At 40.0% G+C, this 15,785-nt stretch overlaps 1 protein-coding gene across 6 annotated transcripts in view; it reads left to right on the top strand.

The window, feature by feature from the left end:
* Positions 1–15,785, top strand: part of camkk1a (calcium/calmodulin-dependent protein kinase kinase 1, alpha a) — a 202,275-nt gene that overhangs the window by 155,906 nt on the left and 30,584 nt on the right. For 5 of the 6 annotated variants that reach the window (XM_061898327.1, XM_061898325.1, XM_061898326.1 and 2 more), the window contains 2 exons: positions 5,864–5,917; positions 12,908–12,981. In XM_061898327.1, the coding sequence (XP_061754311.1) occupies positions 5,864–5,917; positions 12,908–12,981 (128 nt within the window). The remainder of the gene's footprint in view (positions 1–5,863; positions 5,918–12,907; positions 12,982–15,785) is intronic. The other variant, XM_061898329.1, reaches the window with a different exon arrangement.

The raw sequence follows: 15,785 nt of genomic DNA, 5'->3' as shown, positions 1-15,785 counted from the left end.
TTAACTCAAAACACTCGTATCTTAAATCAGCCCATTTAATCCATCCATCCATTTTCTACCGCTTATTCCCTTTCGGGGTCGCGGGGGGCGCTGGCGCCTATCTCAGCTACAATCGGGCGGAAGGCGGGGTACACCCTGGACAAGTCGCCACCTCATCTTAAATAAACTAAAATCAATTTAATCCGTGCTTGGCCCTCCTAAAACAGCACAACTTGAACATATGGCATGCCATTTAAAGATACAACTTTTTAGATAAATGCTGTTTGAAAAACATGACAATAGAACATGCTACAAACAACTACACTAGTTTTAATGAAAAATGTAATAATATTGTTCACCATTTGGCTCGGAGTGTTCTTTTCTAGGTGTCCCCTACGGACTGCTTTTCTGTCGTGTAACAACAGGAACTAGAAAATGTATGTTGAAAACTTATTTGTGTGATGGACCCCAAAGGTTGGAGTTAACAACAATCGATATGTATGTCCATATATGTGTTATATATGTACCCAAGTTAACGCTTGACCGCCCAGTGTGTTGATTTAAGACTAAACCAAACAAAATGAACCACGTCAAACAGCGTATGTATCTTTTGAATATTTTTACGGATGAATGTTGGTCCTTTGAATGTTTGTGGCTACATGCTGCTGAGGCTGGCCGCAACTTGTGTGATGCAATATGACAATGCTGCGGTCGGGCTGACTCACATGTTGTCACGGGAGAATGGAAATATGTGATGTGTATTTTAATTGTATGCATGTTCGAAATAAATCAATTCCATAACCATAACAGTTCAGACATTTTTTGTTTCTGTGATTTGACCGTCTGCTTTTTCTTTTTTGCACTAATTTTCTCAGTTCTGATGTTTGGAGGACAAATCTCTAGCTGTGTGTGTATAGACAATTATTACTTAAACTGGCGGCAAAATGGTTGTGACTCAATGTATGCCATCAACTTCAAATACTCTTTATTGCATAGCAGAAAGCCAGCTTGTATCTTATAAGACTCGTAAGTTAAGGACCCCAAAAATGGGAATAAGTGGTAGAAAATGGATGGAAGTTAAGGCATTTGTTAGTTAATAACTAATATTCACATTTTTCACATTCATTGAATATCACGTACAGTGCTTCCGGAAAGTATTTACATCGCTTCTGTTTTTTTCGAAATTGTTATGTTACAGACTGATTCCAAAAGTGAAATAATAAATTTTTGTCCTCAAATTTCTACAGAAAACACCCCAAAATGACAATGTGAAAAATGTTTACATTTTTGAAAACTAAATTATATGTACTGTACATTTATTCCCAGCCTTTGGTAAATACTTTGATGCACCTTTGGCAGCAATTACAGCCTCAAGTTTTTTTAATACGATGCCACAAAGCTTGGCACAACTATCTTTCGGGAGTTTTGCTCATTCCTCTTTGCCTATTCTTCTTTGAAGCACCTCTCAAGCTCCGTGATGGGAAGTGTTGTTTTTCATCCAAGATGTCTTTGTAAATTGCGGCATTTTATTGTCAAGGGAGGGACCAAGAACTCGGTGGTCACTCTTGCAGAGCTACAGCATACTTCTTCTTCCGTGTTGGTTAGTAAACATATCGGAGAGTTTTTTGACCATTGTGGATTGGGTGATTGGTTGTTTCGTTTCCTGTTGGGCAGGGTCTGTGTCCATTTTAGCTTGGCGCTGTGGCTTGGTGCAGGGGAAGCGCAGCCTTTGTGTTTGTTGTGGGTGCTGTGGTTGTTTGGGCAGTGGTGTGTTTAGGTGAGTTTTGATTGGGAAGTGCCGTTTCTTGGGGGAGTGGAGCGTTTATGTCTCTTGTTTGCATTTTGGCGTTTGGGCTGGCTAGCTGGCTGGTGCTGGTTGGTCACCATAGTTTTGGCGGCGTGTGGTTGTCGGTTGCGGTTTTTTAGGTGATTTTGATTCGCTCCGGTGGTGCTCGCCATTAGGGGTTTTGCAGATGTTGTTGTTGCTGCTGTTTTTTTGTGGTGTGGGCACCCGCAGCTGCCGAGGCCGGTGTGTGGGGGGTGGCCGCTTCTGCCGTACGTGGCGATGCATGCTCATGGCGGTTGTCATCTGGGTGCAGGCTTGACGGGGTTGTGACCTGTAGCAGGGGGTTCAATCGGCCGATTCTGGGTGTTTGGTGGATTCTGGGGCTGGATCGCTGCTTGCAGTTTAATGTAATCACAATATGTGTATGTTTTTATATACGTGTGTGTGTGTGTGTGTGTGTGTGTGTGTGTGTGTTTGTAACTATTATTATTATTGCCCTGCGATGAGGTAGCGACTTGTCCAGGGTGTACGCCCCCTTCTGTCCGAATGCCACTGTGATAGGCTCCAACACCCTACGCGACCCCAAAAGGGACAAGCGGTAGAAAATGGATGAATGGATTATTATTATAATTGTATTTTTGAGTTGGGGGCTGGTGTTGCCCTCTGAGCCTGCTCGCCCCGCAAGGATCAATGTACCGGGCTGCCGTCTGGGGCCCCTGAATCCGGCCGGCCATTCCTTCTGGGTGCGTGCCCTGCTCGGTGGGGGCCTGCTGGGTGTCGTCTCCGCGTGCGGTCTGTTGTGGTAGAAAATTTATAGATTGATGGTTTGACAAAACCAGATTATCCTTGAATCTCAGTATGACTGAAATAATGCTATTCGGTAACAACAGAACAAAATGTCAAACACATAGTAGTCACTGACAGGATCAAATAAATCATATTTCTAAGTGCAATATTAGAATATAAAACACACTGAAAATCTCATATAAAATATACAACATAAGGTGGGAAGAAATGCTTCAATGTTGAATAAAGCTAAATATGACCTGGGGATGAATTGATTTGCAACACTAAATTGGCCCTAGTGTGTGAATGTGAGTGTGAATGTTGTCTGTCTATCTGTGTTGGCCCTAAGATGACTTGTCCAGGGTGTACCCCGCCTACCGCCCGAATGCAGCTGAAAGGAACAAGCAATAGAAAATGGATGGATTTTGTGAACCAAAAATCATTCCATATTCTCTACTGCTCACTAGTGCTACCATATGTAACAGATTGTGTAGCAATATGGAGAGATAATTACAAAAGTACCGGTAAGCCTCATTCAGTAACCTTTTTACAAAAATATGTCAGTTAGAATAACACATGATCAGAGCCAGCCTAAGGCATAAGCGAACTAAACGCTTAATTAGGGCCCCGCGGCCACCAGGGGGCCGCCAAAAGCAATGTAATTTAACTTCAGTAGACTGCGCTAGGGGCTTCACGGTGGCAGAGGGGTTTGTGCGTCTGCCTCACAATACGAAGGTCCTGCAGTCCTGGGTTCAATCCCAGGCTCGGGATCTTTCTGTGTGGAGTTTGCATGTTCTCCCCATGAATGCGTGGGTTCCCTCCGGGTAGTCCGGCTTCCTCCCGCTTCCAAAGACATGCACCTGGGGATAGGTTGATTGGCAACACTAAATTGGCCCTAGTGTGTGAATGTGAGTGTGAATGTTGTCTGTCTATCTGTGTTGGCCCTGCGCCCGATTGTAGCTGAGATAGGCGCCAGCGCCCCACACGACCCCAAAAGGGAATAAGCGGTAAAAATTGATGGATAGACTGCGCTCTCTTTGTACAAAGTAAACATTGAATATGAACAATTAACTAAAAATATAGACTCGTAATTAAAGACTAATATGTACAAGACTGATGAGACAAGATGACACTTCCTGTCAATGAGAAAGGACGCAAAGAAAAAGGTTCCGCTTTTGCTACCGAAGTTTTTTTTAAATCTGAAGATTTGCACATGATGTCAGATATCTAGAACATTCAAACCCTTTATTTATTGAAATGGAAATATTGAAATTGAATGATTTGGTGCATTTGCAAACAGCTAAAATGATATACAAAGCAAACTAACGCGCTACCCAAAATCGTACAACAATTCTTCTCAATAAAAGAAAATAAATATAACCGTAAAGAAAAATCTAACTTAAAACATGTGTTTGCACGTGCAACACTTAAAACCTTTAGTACAAACCCCGTTTCCATATGAGTTGGGAAATTGTGTTAGACGTAAATATAAACAGAATACAATGATTTGCAAATAATATAAACCCATATTCAATTGAATGCACTACAAAGACAAGATATTTGATGTTCAAACTTATAAACTTTATTTTTCTTTTGCAAATAATAATTAACTTAGAATTTCATGGCTGCAACACGTGCCAAAGTAGTTGGGAAAGGGCATGTTCACCACTGTGTTACATCACCTTTTCTTTTAACAACACTCAATAAACGTTTGGGGACTGAGGAAACTAATTGTTGAAGCTTTGAAAGTGGAATTCTTTCCCATTCTAGTTTTATGTAGAGCTTCAGTCGTTCAACAGTCAAGGGTCTCCGCTGTCGTATTTCACGCTTCATAATGCGCCACACATTTTCGATGGGAGATAGGTCTGGACTGCAGGCGGGCCAGGAAAATACCCGCACTCTTTTTTTACGAAGTCACGCTGTTATAACACGTGCTGAATGTGGCTTGACATTGTCTTGCTGAAATAAGCAGGGGCGTCCATGAAAACGACGGCGCTTAGATGTCAGCATTTGTTGTTCCCAAACCTGTATGTACCTTTCAGCATTAATGGTGCCTTCACAGATGTGCAAGTTACCCATGCCTTGGGCACTAATGCACCCCCATACACATCCAGATGCTGGCTTTTGAACTTTGCGTCTATAACAGTTTGGATGGTTCTCTTTCCCTTTGGTCCGGATGACACGATGTCGAATATTTCCTAAAATAATTTGAAATGTGGACTCGTCAGACAACAGAACACTTTTCTACTTTGGATCAGTCCATCTTAGATGATCTCGGGCCCAGAGAAGCCGGCGGCGTTTCTGGATGTTGTTGATAAATGGCTTTCGCTTTGCATAGTAGAGCTTTAACTTGCACTTACAGATGTAGCGACGAACTGTATTTAGATTGATGTCGGTTTTTGATACAGTGCCGTCTGAGGGATCAAAGGTCACTGTCATTCAATGTTGGTTTCCGGCCATGCCGCTTACGGGGAGTGATTTCTCCGGATTCTCTAAACCTTTTGATGATATTATGGACCGTAGATGTTTAAATCCCTAAATTTCTTGCAATTGCACTTTGAGAAACGTTGTTCTTAAACTGTTTGACCATTTGCTCACACAGTTGTGGACAAAGGGGTGTACCTCGCCCCATCCTCTCTTGTGAAAGACCGAGCATTTTTGGGAAGCTGTTTTTATACCCAATCATGGCACCCACCTGTTCCTAATTAGCCTGCACACCTGTGGGATGTTCCAAATAAGTGTTTGATGAGCCTTCCTCAACTTTATCAATATTTATTGCCACCTTTCCCAACTTCTTTGTCACGTGTTGCTGGCATCAAATTCTAAAGTTAATGATTATTTGCAACAAAAAAAATGTTTATCAGTTTGAACATCAAATATGTTGTCTTTGTAGCAGATGCAACTGAATATGGGTTGAAAATGATTTGCAGATCTTTGTATTCCGTTTATATTTACATCTAACATAATTTCCCAACTCATATGGAAACGGGGTTTGTACATCAGTATCTAAATTTAAATGATCAAATTGATTAAATAAACAATAGACTACTAGGTTCAAACTCAAACTGTTTGCAAAGTACAAGGAAGTAGAATCCTGACAACCCTCTTGAACCTTGTTAATAATGCTATATCATCCATCACATATTTAAAAATGTTAGGAACAACAAGTTATTTTCTATTCATCTATTATTACTTTAAACAGCATTACCAAGCTGAATATATATCTGAACTTCTACTGATGATATGCAATGGCATCTTATTTTTAATCTTCTCCAACACACAAAGGTCTACAGTGTTGTTTTGTTTCTACAGGCGCTGGATGTTTGGGCCATGGGAGTCACTCTCTACTGTTTTGTCTTTGGAAAGGCAAGTTTACATCTTTTTCCCAGCAGTGAACACTCCACTGACCACCTGAGTGTGTCACTTGAGTATACATGTACACTAGCATACACTACATTAGGTTATCCTATCATTACATTACGATAACGCATACTAATATGCATGAAAACACTCTTACAGACTTCACGCATGGGACGGTTTAGTCAATAAGAACTTACAAATATTGCTTGGAGTGAAGAATGAATCTTTTCGAGTAAAAAAGTTATTGGCAACAAGTAAATGGAACGGCAATTATAATTCCGGTTGGAAGCTAAGTCCAGAGGTGGGTAGAGTAGCCAGAAATTGTACTCAAGTAAGAGTACCGTTACTTTAGAGATTTATTACTCAAGTAAAAGTTAGGAGTAGTCATCCAAATATTTACTTGAGTAAAAGTAAAAAGTATGTTGTGAAAAAACTACTCAAGTACTGAGAACTGATTAGTAACCTATTTGTTTAATGATTACGGCAACAAATAATGCACAAAAACATAAAAATAGCAATGAGCAAATTCATAGCCAGGAATATCTCTTAAGCAACTAAAACAATAATATATATTAAATAATAATACATTAAAATAAAAGAAATTACAGCAAATTGAGCCACAATAACTTAACAGCACCATAGGCTCAGTAGGCATTCATCGATTGATTGATTGATTGATTAACTGAAACTTGTATTAGTAGATTGTACAGTACAGTACATATCCCGTACAATTGACCACTAAATGGTAACACCCCAATAAGTTTTTCAATGTTAATCAATTACTTAATAAATGACGAAGTTCAGGTGATCTACCTCATATCTCATATATACATACACACACATATCATGTATATATATATATATATATATAATTTATAGTTATTTATTTTGCCATTTTTGTTGACATGTTAAAGGTGTTTTAATGAATATACATGCATGTTTAACATATAGATTCCTATCTGATTCTGATGACTTGTATTGATTGGAATCAGACAGTATAGTGCTGATAATGTCCACATTTTCAAATGGAAAAAAAAAGTTCCTCTTTTCTGTCTAATACCACATGAAAGTCGTTGGTTTTTGGCATCTTATTTGTCCAGCTTCCATATTCGTTTTTATACACTTTACAAGAAATACATTGGCGGCAAACTCCGTAGCTTGCTAGCTTGTTTGCGCTGGCCTTCGGAGACTCTTATTTTGTTAGCGCAGGCGCGATGGAGCGGCACTTTTATTGTGAAGACAGGAACTGTGCGATCAGTCTTTAGGCTTTTGACGGGAAGTACGGTTGAAATAAAAAGTGTATTTTTTCCTTTACACTTTTGATTGATTTCATTGAAACTGTTTTTAGTAGATTGCACAGTACAGTACATATTCCGCACAATTGACCACTAAATGGTAACACCCCAATAAGGTTTTCAACTTTTTTAGGTCGGATTCGACGTGTGACGGTCACGTGACCGCCTGGTTTTGTTTGATTGGTCCAACGTCACCAGTGACTGCATTTGATTGGTGAAACGCAGGCATGCGTAGTTCCTACTTTGAATGCGTGTCTGACAAAATCAAAACAAACAAAGCGTGCATTAACAGATCGATAAAAAAAAGTAGCGAGTAGCGAGCTGAATGTAGATAAATGGAGCGCAGTAAAAGTAGCGTTTCTTCTCTATAAATATACTCAAGTAAATGTAAAAGTATGTTGCATAAAAACTACTCTTAGAAGTAAAATTTATCCCAAAAGTTACTCAAGTAGATGTAACGGAGTAAATGTAGCGCGTTACTACCCACCTCTGGCTAAGTCTAAACAGAAGAGCAACACTGAAGCACCTGCAGTGAGCAAACTCGTCCAAAAGATAGCACCATAGCCAGAGGTGGGTAGAGTAGCCAGAAATTGTACTCAAGTAAGAGTACTGTTACTTTAGAGATGTATTATTCAAGTAAAAGTAAGGAGTAGTCACCCAAATATTTAGTTGAGTAAAAGTAAAAAGTATGTTGTGAAAAAACTACTCAAGTACTGAGTAACTGATGAGTAACCTGTTCGTTTAATGATTACGGCAACAAATAATGCACAAAAACATAAAAATAGCAATAAGCAAATTCAGAGCCAGGAATACATGTATCTCTTAAGCAACTAAAACAATAATATATATTAAATGATAATACATTAAAATAAAAAAATGAAGGCAAATTGAGCCACAATAACTTAACAGCACCATAGGCTCAGTATGCATTGATTAATTAATTGATTGATTGATTTATTGAAACTTGTATTAGTAGTTTGCATTGTACATATTCCGTACAATTGACCACTAACTGGTAACACCCCAATAAGTTTTTCAACGTTAATCAATTACTTAATAAATGACCAAGTCGAGGTGATCTACCTCATATATACATATACATACACACACAAATATCATATAGATATATATATAATATGTATATATATATATATATATATATATATATATATATATATATATATATATATATATATATATATACGCCATACATACATACATTTATATATACAGTATATATATATATATATTTATATTTATTTATTTAGCCGTTTTGTTGACATGTCAAAGGTGTTTTAATGACTATACATGCATGTTTAACATATAGATTCCTATCTTTCATGAAGACAAGAATTAAATTTGGTGTATTACCTGATTCTGATGACTTGTATTGATTGGAATCAGAGAGTAGTGCTGTTAACGTCCACGTTTTCAAATGGAGGAGAAAATAAGTTCTTCCTTTCTGTCTAATACCACATGAAAGTCGTTGGTTTTTGGCATCTTATTTGTCCAGCTTCCATATTCGTTTTTATACACTTTACAAGAAATACTTTGGCGGCAAACTCCGTAGCTTGCTAGCTTGTTTGCGTTGGCTTTCGGAGACTCTTATTTTGTTAGCGCAGGCGCGATGGAGTGGCACTTTTATTGTGAAGACAGGAACTGTGCGATCAGTCTTTAGGCTTTTGACGGGAAGTACGGTTGAAATAAAAAGCGTCTGTGACGAGTTTCCGGCCGTCATCGTGTGGGGTGCAGTGCCGATCGATGCAAGACTCATGATAGCAGGTTTGACTCTGATTTATTATTTCTATAACGATGTCCTGACAGCCGGTCGCGCCAATTTCTAGCTCGCTGGCTCTTTCTGCTCGTCGCGGCTCATCTTTCGGTGGCCGGTGGCTGCGTCTGCTGCGGGGGCTCATCTTGTTCTGGGTCGATCTCGTCGCTCTCATGGTCGCTGTTGTCCGTTGTTCCTTCTCCTACTTCTACCACAATTGCTCCTCCCTCTCCCCTTTTATGCTGCAGCAGAAGATGTAGGGATTGAGCACAGGTGTGTTGTGTACGCACCTTACTCTGATGGCTGTAGTGTCGCTCCAGCTGTGCCCCGCCTCTCCGCTCTGCTGCATGCTCCGCCTTCTGGCCGCCATCTTGGGCAGGACCATCTTTTGCCCTGGCTCGCTGTCGGGTCGTCGGCTCCGCCTCTCCACAGGCCTCCATCGCAAAACTCAAGTGTACCCCCCTCCCCCTCTTTTGAAAAAGCGGGGGAAAAAATGGCCACGACCACCCGTCTCCTCTTCTTCTCTTGCTTCCTCCATCAAGGCGAGCTTGTCCTTTTCCTCTGACACCTCTTCATCTTGTGGTTGCACTTCCGCTTCTTCATCCTCTTCGACTTTTTATTTGTCTTTTCCTTCATCCCTTTCTTTATCTTTGTCTTCTTTGTCCTCTTCATCCTCCTCCTCATCATCATGTTCCGGCTCATCCTCACCATGCTCCTCATCATTATCATCATCTTCCTCTTCCTCATCAGATTCATCTTCTTTCTCAATTTCTTGAGTTGCTTCCAATTGTTGTTTAACTTCTTCTTCGCCCTTTTCTTGCATTTCTCCAAATATTTCATCTTCTTTCTCAATTTCTTGAGTCTCTTCGACTTTGTTTTCATCTTCCCACATTTCTTCATTCTCAATTTCTTGAGTCTCTTTGACTTTTTCTTTGTCCTTATCATTTCCTTGAATTCTTTCCGGCATTTCTTCTCTCTCAATTTCTTGAGTTCCTTTGCCTTTTTCTTCCTCTTCATCTTCTCCTTTCTCAATTTCTGGAGTTTTTCCATTGTTTGATTCTTCTCCAGCACTTCCTCGAATTTCTTCAAGTATTTTCTCTTCTTTCTCACTTTTTTGAGATTCTTTAACTTTTTCTTCATCTTTAGCTTCTTTATCTTCCTCTTTTTCTTCATCTGTAAGTGTTTCTTCTCCTTTGTCAATATATTAAGTTTTTCCATTGTTTGATTCCTCCTCAGCACTTCGCCGCATTGCTTCAAGTGATTTCTCTTCATTCTCAATTTCTTGAGATTCTTTAGCTTTTTATTCATCTTTAGCTTCTTTATTTTCATCATCTTGACCAGGGGATTCGGTCTTTTCGACCCCCCATCGCGGAGCGAGACGATGGCGGGGCGCTGAGGTGGGTCCCGCGGCCGTCCTCAGTGTTGCCTCCCTCTCTTTGGCCGTCAGCTCGCCCTCGTCTTTCTTCTCCTTGGCCGACAGCTCGCCCTCATGGTCTGTCGATGCTACTGCCGCTTGTCCAGCCCCGCCTTCCAGGTAGCCGGTCTCGGCGGCTTCCTCGGTGTCTTCCTCATCTTTTTCTTCGGGGGTGCACTCGCCGCCTCCCCCCATCTGCTCCAACAGCGCTTCCAGCATCGGATTTTCCTGACGCTTTTCTTCAAGCAGCCTTGTGACGAGGGCCCAGATGACTTCTTTGTCCTCCGCTTCCGATGGTACCTCCCAAGTTGGCACCACTGTGACGAGTTTCCAGCCGTCCTCGTGTGCAAGACGCATGATAGCAGGTTTGACTCTGATTTATTATTTCAATAACCATGTTTTGACAGCCGGTCGTACCAATTTCTAGCTCGCCAGCTCTTTCTGCTCGTCGCGGCGCATCTTTCGGTGGCTGGTGGCTGCGTCTGCTGCGGGGCTCATCTTGCTCTGGGTCGATCTCGTCGCTTTTGTGGCCTTCTCCTACTTGTGCCACGATTGCTCCTCCCTCTCCCCTTTTATGCTGCAGCAGAAGATGCAGGGATTGAACACAGGTGTGTTGTGTACGCACCTGACTCTGATGGCTGTAGTGTCGCTCCAGCCGTGCCCCGCCTCTCCGTTCTGCTGCATGCTTCGCCTTCTGGCCGCCATCTTGGGCAGGACCATCGTTTGCCCTGGCTCGCTGTCGGCTTGTCGGCTCCACCTCTGCATCAGTGTCTTTTTTCCTTAACACTTTTGATTGATTGATTGAAACTTTTATTAGTAGATTGCACAGTACAGTACATATGGTAACACCCCAATAAGTTTTTCAACTTGTTTAAACAATACATGTTGTGCAAAAATGATTCCACAATACAAAGACAAACACAAAACTAAACAAAAACACCATTCCAACACCTACATACACCGTCTGCGGGGCAGCATGGCCAGAGACAGGAGGAGACCCAACAAAGCAACCAAGAGAGCCTACTCCATCATAGGTTGCCCATTAGCTCTTGGCCAACGTCCATGATCTACAATCTATCCAGGAGAGACTGAAGTGTCCGATACATTCTCATTAAATGATGCTCAACACGAGCTTTGTTGCTCTGTGTCTTGCTCTGCATCTTTTTCGGTCTACATAAACTCTGGTGTGACAAAGAGACGGCACCGCAAGGCTCCACAAGGCAGGTCCAAAAGATCAGAAAAAAACACTAAAAAGCAACGCCGATGTCACAAAAGTGCCAATACTCGTTGCAAAAAACACACAAAAACCAGGGGGAAAACATCAAGAACACATGGAGAGAAACACAAGAGCACATACCTACTCTAATTGTAGGATAAATGTCTCTCTCGTGTAATTGTAAAGTTTGGCATGAATTTGTTGTATGCAAGTGACATTATAGTAAACATGTATAGTGTAGTATAAATGTTTGGTATAACTGTATAGCATAAATGTTTCATTATAGCAGAAATGTATAATGCAGTATACATGTATGCTATAAATGTATAGTACAATACATATATATATATATATAGTCGTGATCAAAAGTTTACATACACTTGTATAGAACATAATGTCATGGCTGTCTCTAGTTTCCAATAATTTCTACAACTCTTATTTTTTTGTGATAGAGTGATTGGAGCACATACTTGTTGGTCACAAAAACATTCATGAAATTTGGTCCTTTTATGAATTTATTATGGGTCTACTGAAAATGTGACCAAATCTGCTGGGTCAAAAGTATACATACAGCAATGTTAATATTTGGTTACATGTCCCTTGGCAAGTTTCATGGCAATAAGGCGCTTTTGGTAGTCATCCACAAGCTTCTGGCAAGCCTCTGGTTGAATTTTTGACCACTCCTCTTGACAAAATTGGTGCAGTTCAGCTAAATTTGTTGGTTTTCTGACATGGACTTGTTTCTTAAGCATTGTCCACACGTTTATGCTGGACTCATATTTTTAATGTGAATTATAAAAGTATTGTATGTGTACTTTAATGTTCCATTAAAGTATACATCCATGTGTCATTATGTATAGTTTATATAGGTCATTTATTCCAGCAGGCCGATTAAAAGTCAAAGGAGGATTGCCGCTGTACAACTAACATTATAGTATAAATGTCTAATAGAAATGTACAGTGTAAATGTGTTTATTTAGTTTTAGTATAAATGTGTCATTGTGGTATAAATGTGTAATATGAATGTATCATTATAGTATATTATTTAATATAGTATAGTATAGAAGGTGTAGTATAAATGTAGAATATAAATATGGCATTATATATATATATATATATATATATAGTAGAGATGTATAGTAGAAATGTGTTATCATGATTAATGATGAGTGAGTAATAAAGAAGGGTGTAACATTATGAAAAATGTTAGTTTTCTGTGTATTATGTATCTATTGACTTTATCAATGTCGATGATCTTTTTTTTCTGTGTTTTTCCACTTTTTGTCTGCTTTGCCTGCAGTGCCCGTTTATTAATGAGTACATATTGGTTCTGCACAATGAGATAAGGAACAGGCCTGTGGATTTCCCAGAAATGTAAGTTCCTTCTCACTGCATGCTGTTAAAATAGATCAGTTTTGAAATAGGTCACTAATAAAACACAGCACTATTAAAATAGACAACTATTCAAATAGACTAGTCTTAAAAGTGATCACCATTAAACTAGATCACTGTTAAAATTGATCACTATTAAATAGATCACAATTCAAATAGACTACTCTTTAAAAAGACCACTAATAGATCACTATTAATATAGATCACCATTAAAATCGATCATTAAGTCCGATCACAGTTAAAATAGATAATTGTTCAAATCAATCACTATTAAAATAGAGCACTAATAAAATGTATAACTAAAATGAAAAATTGTTAAAATATATCATTATTGAAATGGATCACTATTAGAGTAGATCACATTTAAAATCGATCACTATTAAAATGTAACTGCAACACAGACACAAATATGCCCGTGCACTGCCAGCATGCACTAAATGTCCCCTGCCGCCTGATCAAATAGTTGCAAAGAAACACAAACTTTCATTTGTCTTTGAATGTCAGGTGGCAGAAAGTGCAGGTAAAATAGAAACAGGTAAATCGTTGATCAAGTGAAATAACCTTTACTCCTAAAATTACCTCATGTTTGTCTGATCAAGTGGTAATTGCTCTCAGATTGCAAGTCCCTTAGAGAGACTGCTTACCCTTAAATGTAAAAATAAAAAAAATAAATGGCCAAATGTATACTTTTGTGTTCTATGTGCTAAAGACATGCATCTGGGGATAGACTGATTGGCAACACTAAATTGGCCCTAGTGTATAAATGTGAGTGTGAATGTTGTCTGTCTATCTGTGTTGGCCCTGTGATGAGGTGGCGACTTGTCTAGGGTGTACCCTCCCTTACGCCCGAGTGCAGCAGGGATAGGCTCCAGCACCACCAGCGATTCCAAGAGGGACAAGCAGTAGCAAATTGATGGATGTGTTCAACTTTTTTTGAGAATCAGAAAGTAATTTATTCTCATTGATTGCAACACAGTGCATTAAACAGTGTTGAAGCTGAGCGTTTATTGCCTTCAATGCTAGAGCATAGAGTAGGTTGTTCCACTGTAGCCAAACTCAACAATCATTGGATAAATGATCATCATCAAGGAGACTGCGGCCCTGGAAAGTGTATGGAAAGTGGGCCTGGCTTTGGCTGGCCCGGATTCTGAGGTATGGCATGATGGTTGGATGATCTGTCTGAGGCAGAATTCCTTTTTAAATGACAGCAAAAATGAACGACACATCCATCCATTTTCTACCGATTATTCCCTTTTGGGGTCGCGGGGGGTGCTGGCGCCTATCTCAGCTACAATGGGGCGGAAGGCGGGGTACACCCTGGACAAGTCGCTACTTCATCGCAGGGCCAGCACAGATAGACAGACAACATTCACACTCACATTCACACACTAGGGCCAATTTAGTGTTGCCAATCAACCTATCCCCAGGTGCATGTCTTTGGAAGTGGGAGGAAGCCGGAGTACCCGGAGGGAACCCACGCATTCACGGGGAGGACATGCAAACTCCACACAGAAAGATCCTGAGCCTGGATTTGAACCCAGGACTGCAGGACGTTCGTATTGTGAGGCAGACGCACTAACCCCTCTGCCACCGTGAAGCCCATGAGCGACACAGTGATCTGTAAATATAAACCACTTCCAGGACATTTTTCAAATTTTATTCCATTGATCTGAGTTGTTTTGGATCATTGTACAATCTTTTAAAGGCCTACTGAAACCCACTACTACCCACCACGCAGTCTGATAGTTTATATATCAATGATGAAATATTAACATTGCAACATATGCTTTTTAGTTTACTACATTGCAATTTTAAATTTCCCGGGAGTTTTTTCTTGAAAATGTCGCGTAATGATGATGTGTACGCTTGACGTCACGGGCTGTTAGGAAATATGAGCGCTGCGCACGCACACAGCTAAAAGCCGTCTGCTTTAACGGCATAATTACACAGTATTTTAGAGATCTGTGTTGCTGAATCCTTTGCAATTTGTTCATTTAATATTGGAAAAGTCAAAGTAGAAAGATGGAGTTGGGAAGCTTTAGCCTTTAGCCACACAAACACACGGTGATTCCTTGTTCAAAATTCACGGATGTGAAACTTTACTATGGATCACAGTAAACTTGGATCCCGACCGGCAGGTTTCGGTGAGAAAATTGTGGTAAAAAGTCGCTTCTTACCGAAGATCAGCTGAGCTTGTACTGCCCATTAAAAATAATGTGAAGATGTGAGGAGCCATCAACATGTGACGTCATCGTCTGCGACTTCCAGTAGAGGTAGGGCTTTTCTCTTAGCAAGCAAATGTTGCGAACTTTATCGTGGCTTTCTCTACTTAATCCTTTCAGCAAAAATATGGCAATATCGCGAAATGATCAAGTATGACACATAGAATGAACCTGCTATCCCCGTTTAAATGAGAAAATCTCATTTCAGTAGGCCTTTGAGTTACATTTTCTTTGTCAAATCCAGCATCATTATATTTTTTATCTGTTATTTGAGAATTTACTAATGTTAAAGGGGAACATTATCACAATTTCAGAAGGGGTACAACCAATAAAAATCAGTTCCCAGTGGCATATTCTATTTTTCGAAGTTTTTTTCCAAATTTTACCCATCCCGGAATATCCCTAAAAAAGTTTTAAAGTGCTTGATTTTCGCTATGTCTAAGCCACTGTCCACTTCCCTGTGACGTCACATAGCGATTCCAATACAAACAATGGCGAATAGCACAGCAAGATATAGCGACATTAGCTCGGATTCAGACTCGAATTTCAGCGGTTTAAGCGATT

Source organism: Nerophis ophidion, linkage group LG04, assembly GCF_033978795.1.
Source record: "Nerophis ophidion isolate RoL-2023_Sa linkage group LG04, RoL_Noph_v1.0, whole genome shotgun sequence".
NCBI lineage: Eukaryota > Metazoa > Chordata > Actinopteri > Syngnathiformes > Syngnathidae > Nerophis > Nerophis ophidion.
Note: the sequence above shows the minus strand (reverse complement) of the source record. Positions and strands in the feature narration are given on the sequence as shown.